Source organism: Notothenia coriiceps, unplaced genomic scaffold, assembly GCF_000735185.1.
Source record: "Notothenia coriiceps isolate Sejong01 unplaced genomic scaffold, NC01 NC01_scaffold00023274, whole genome shotgun sequence".
NCBI lineage: Eukaryota > Metazoa > Chordata > Actinopteri > Perciformes > Nototheniidae > Notothenia > Notothenia coriiceps.
In genome coordinates this window covers 186,215-190,772 of record NW_011355975.1, presented here as the reverse complement: position 1 = coordinate 190,772, position 4,558 = coordinate 186,215, and the positions used below count along the sequence as shown (strand labels likewise).

The 4,558-nt window shown below is 42.4% G+C and overlaps 1 protein-coding gene across 1 annotated transcript in view; it reads right to left on the bottom strand.

The window, feature by feature from the left end:
* Positions 1–24: 24 nt before the first annotated feature.
* The window catches only part of LOC104954374 (rho guanine nucleotide exchange factor 10), a 21,262-nt gene continuing 16,728 nt past the window's right edge, over positions 25–4,558 (bottom strand). The window contains exons 9-11 of the mRNA XM_010781465.1: positions 2,440–2,562; positions 1,337–1,851; positions 25–819 (exon numbers count right to left, since the gene is read on the bottom strand). Coding sequence (XP_010779767.1) covers positions 784–819; positions 1,337–1,851; positions 2,440–2,562 — 674 coding nt within the window. The 3' untranslated portion in view covers positions 25–783. The remainder of the gene's footprint in view (positions 820–1,336; positions 1,852–2,439; positions 2,563–4,558) is intronic.

Sequence of the window (4,558 nt, the reverse complement as noted above, 5' to 3'; positions counted from 1 at the left end):
TACAAACTGTGACAAAAGTATAAAGCTTTTTTTCTTTTTTTAAATATTCTTATGTGAGACAAAAAGGGGGGATACATTGGGGGGGAAACATCTCTAGTGATAACAACTCTTTCGTGCCTTTATGAACAGAAACCTGGCCAGCCAGTGATTCTCATCAAGCCTTCCCAACTAATTCAGTCATCAATATTTCACCTTCTTTACATCCCTTCCCTCTGGTAATAGAATGGTACGAGCACCAAGCTGGTCCAATAGTAACAGGATTTGATTCCATATAAACACAGAACCTTCCTCTGATTACAAAACAGGTGATCCTGAGTTGTCATACTTCATATTTACAACTCTTCCTTTACTCAAACCTAATCCCAATCTTAATAAAACCTTAATGTAACAGATTCAAAGCGCCATCGTTACCGTACACGCCTTTCAAGCAGGAGGAAGTCTCCTTTCTTTTCAACACTGATGTGAATACTGCAGTCCTACACAGTCCACTGTATGGAACAAACACTGTGGAGGATGTATTAGCCATGTTACAGAACAACAACTTTATCAGAGGGTGAAAATAAAGACCTTTCAGTGTTTTTAAACAAGCATAACAAATACAGCATAACTTCGGACTGGCCTGTGGGGAGTTGTTTGCTCATGAAGCATCATGATTGAGTGGTTATATTGATCCTTAGTTTTTTTTTATAGTGGGAGACATCATTAGAAACATCCTCGGAGTATTGTGGAGTGTTTGATGGACCCCTGGTTTCAGTTTTGATCCATCCATAATGTCAAACAACGTCAGATCTCCTTGTGAGTGTGCAGCGCTGCTCTGACCTGGAAGAGAGAAGAGAGACAGAAAATGTATAAGATAATCAGATGTATTTTAAGGATTAATTGTGAGCATAAATTAAACATTCAATATAAAATGTTACATTTTTTTGTGTATATATATATTTCATATATATGTACATATTTACACATTTGTGTACTATACCATATTTTAATTAATTAACCTTTCATTTCATTTATTCACACATTTATGTATTTATCTTTATAACATTTGAGTTTGTACTTGAATTTAACCATAGTTTAAGTTGCTTCAGCTAAATAATTAACTGCATCACTAAAATTAATATATTTAATGTCTATTTTACTTTAATATTGATTTATGGTGACTTTTAAGCATTACATTATGGTGAATTTATTCATTATTTTAAGAATACATTTTACAATTAGTTATATATATATATATAGATATATTTTTTTTTTATCAGTCCTTATTATTCTCCATATTATAAAATAAGCATTGCATTTTTTTTTGTTTATTGTTAAAACGTTATTTCCAACCTACCGAGGTGCTTTGGTACATGTTGAGTAGGGGGATCTGCCAGACCATGATGGTGGAGGTGGTGTCGTCATGGCGAGACTGTTTGGTCTTCTTGTTGACCCTGCGGTGGCCCAGCCCTCCGGAGACCACCAGCAGAGAGCTGACGTCCACCTTGCTGGCACGGCGGCCCCTCAGGTGGTGGGCCGGGTCGTGCAGCGTGTCATAGAGGGCCCCGTCCTCCGGCCCGTGCTCCAGGGAGCCCTGGGACGGAGCCAAGGAGCTGCAGGACGAGGACATGGAGTCCTGGAGAGCCATGGAGGTGCAGCCTGCCTCCCCCAACCACACGCCGCGTCCCTGAGGGGGAGACGTGGCTGAGTCTGGGGGGGGCTGCGAGGTCTCCCCATCCTCTGTGTCTGCTGGCTGCACTGAGGTGGGGGGGTTGGATGATGGAGGGCCAGAGGGCCGGTTACACACCGCAGCAGCCACGCTCAGGAACTTCACCGGACCGTTGTGAGCATGTAAGGACACCATGCCCCGCCCTGACCACAGGCACACACACTTTAACATTCACACACTTTATTATATATCTCCTGTATACATTAAGTGAAAGTGATATTTCCCCAAAACCTGTATGTTGGATTCTCCACTTTGTTTTTGACAACCATTTGATAGCTTGTGAAGTTAAGATTAAGTAAAGCTTTGCTAAAGTTGGTTGTTGTTTCAATAACCATCTAGTTTTCCATTTAGTTTCATTCATCCGAGTTCCCTTTGCTTGAACAACCAATGTTAATCATATCTGTAAAACCAACATAACTAATAATTGCGCTAATTAGCTTCTTAAAAAATAATGATATTGCTGTTAACTGTGTTCTTGGTTGCAGCAGCTGCCAAACTCTAAGTCTCCATTAGTGCGCACTGATGTTAGCTTTGTATGGCTGTGTCACTAGCATGAGTGGTAACTTGATAACATTGAATAAAATAAATATTATTGAAATAAATGATTTGTTTTCTTTGCCTTGTCTAAATCATGAATCTAAGTCAACCCATTAGTTATGAAAATAATCCTTTGTAATAGGCCTATGTGTCAGAACATAACAACATGTGATACAGTGCTGTTTGGGTGTTACCTGTGACCTTGGGGATGCCCTGCAGTCGGGGGACAGAGAGGGCCACAGTGACCCCCAGGTTGGTCCCCACCAGCAGCAGACCATGACAGACCAGCAGGCTGCTCACTGACACTCTCTGGTTCCCTGTGAACAAAATACAATTTAGTTTGTGACATTTAGAGAGAAAAAAGCTAACAAACGCTTCATGGTGAACACAGTTGCAAAGTGTTCATATGTATCCTGAAAAATCAGAGAACTGTGATTTGACTACAGTGCAGGGGAGGGAGGGAGGTGTATCTTCTCAGTGGGCGGGGGCATTTCTGCAAAGAAAGCATGCTCAAAAATGTTTGTCTCCAGGGCAACGTGAACAGGAGCCAGGATAAAAGCTGCTCTTTTCAAGCGTCTGTACGCAGCAAAATGCACCACTTTGAGTCAAACTAACAAACACAAAAGTGTTTTGTTACAGACCGAGTGAAGCGTAAAGCTGTAATTAAGCGAGGAGCTCTGCCTCGGAGGCAGCTACCCACAGGACGATCCGACCCGACCTTTTCTCTTCCCTCTTGGTCAGAAACATCTCTGAGATGCCTCTTCGGACTGTCAAAGCCGGGATTGTTAGTTTAACAGCGCCCTTCAGATAGAGCCAGCCTGCTGACAGCGCTCTGTGTTAGGTGACTTATTATGTGGAACTTGGCACTCGCATCAGACCGTCCCCACACGGGAGCTTTGTCAGGAATAAGAAGAGCAAACAAATGGCATGTAGTAAGACATTTTAATGGTTGTACTAAGAATCTGGGTTTTTGCAATAACCGTCTTTTTGGTCCTGCTATGTGGGAGGTGAGACTGTCATGACTCATTCCTGCTGTAACAGCTTGACTTGAGTTTCCTCCTTCAAAGTAATCCTCTTGGGCTTTAGGAAAAAGTACTGCCAGTCTCTCGGCCTGACCCCCCCCCCACTAGAGCTGACCCTCTGCGTGGGGCACACGCACGCCATCCTGCAATACTTCCAGGAATCACGGCAGATAGGCAGCCACGTACAGTAAAGGGCCGGGGCCGAGTCCTGCCCACATGTGCTTCTAATGAGGGCCCAGCCTTAGCAGAATCACACAGTCTGCTGGTGGGGGCCTTGCTCAACTTCCTCCTTTCATAATATTTGGAGTTCCCCACCCAGAGGGTGAACTAAAATAAACCCAGAGTGAACGTCAACAGTGACCGGCTCTGGCCCTGATCCTGCACCAGAGACCCACTTTGATCTGCACTTAGTCCTGACAACCAACAGCAGGAGGGAGGAGCAAATCTCAAACATTACAAAAATACACTACTTCAGTCTAGAAATAGCTCGCATCAGCACAATTTCAGTCCCTATCTTAGCAAGCTATACCCTGGTTTTACGTTACTCCATTTGTCGATCAAATTCACGTTGGAAAAGGTTTAGGGTACTGTGTATTTTATAGAAGTACAGCACGTTAACGGCTCTGTGTGGATGTAGTTAACTACAGCAGTGTTTTAACGCTAGCATGGCAACAACATGTTGATATCTTGTAGCTACAGTATAATGTTTACCATGATCAATTATAGTTTAGCTTTTCAGCTTGCTAAAATGTCATAAGTACAGCATCAGAGGGTTATCAATTATAATTATTTTGGAAGGGATAACTTAAATATACATCACATTTCACCACAAACTCATGGTTTGGAGACAAGAAAGGTCAAGGTGTCAAGAGTGTCAAGAGGTCATCTTCTGGAGATATAGGAATCGTTCTTATAGTTGTTGAGATATGGAGTGAACAACAACCAAGCTAGCTTTTAGTAAGCGAGACAGAGATGTCATTTCAATCACTGGCAGTGTCACACATATCTTGAAATAATCAAACACTGCATACTTCACAGTTCATGAAGAATCATAACTTTCCATGTCAATCTGAATGTTTTCAAGTTAAGTATCACATGAGGACACGTTTTAACTCGAGCTTCGGCACATTGCAGCTGCAGTAAATCATCCAGTCCTATCATGTTTAATCCTAGCATCTGTGAGGGAGTGGATGATCACTCAGGAATAAGCGTCTTATCGGTGTTGGGATATGTGCAACAATGGTAGTGTACAAACAATAGCATGGCTGTAGGTGTTATTTACTGCCCCCCC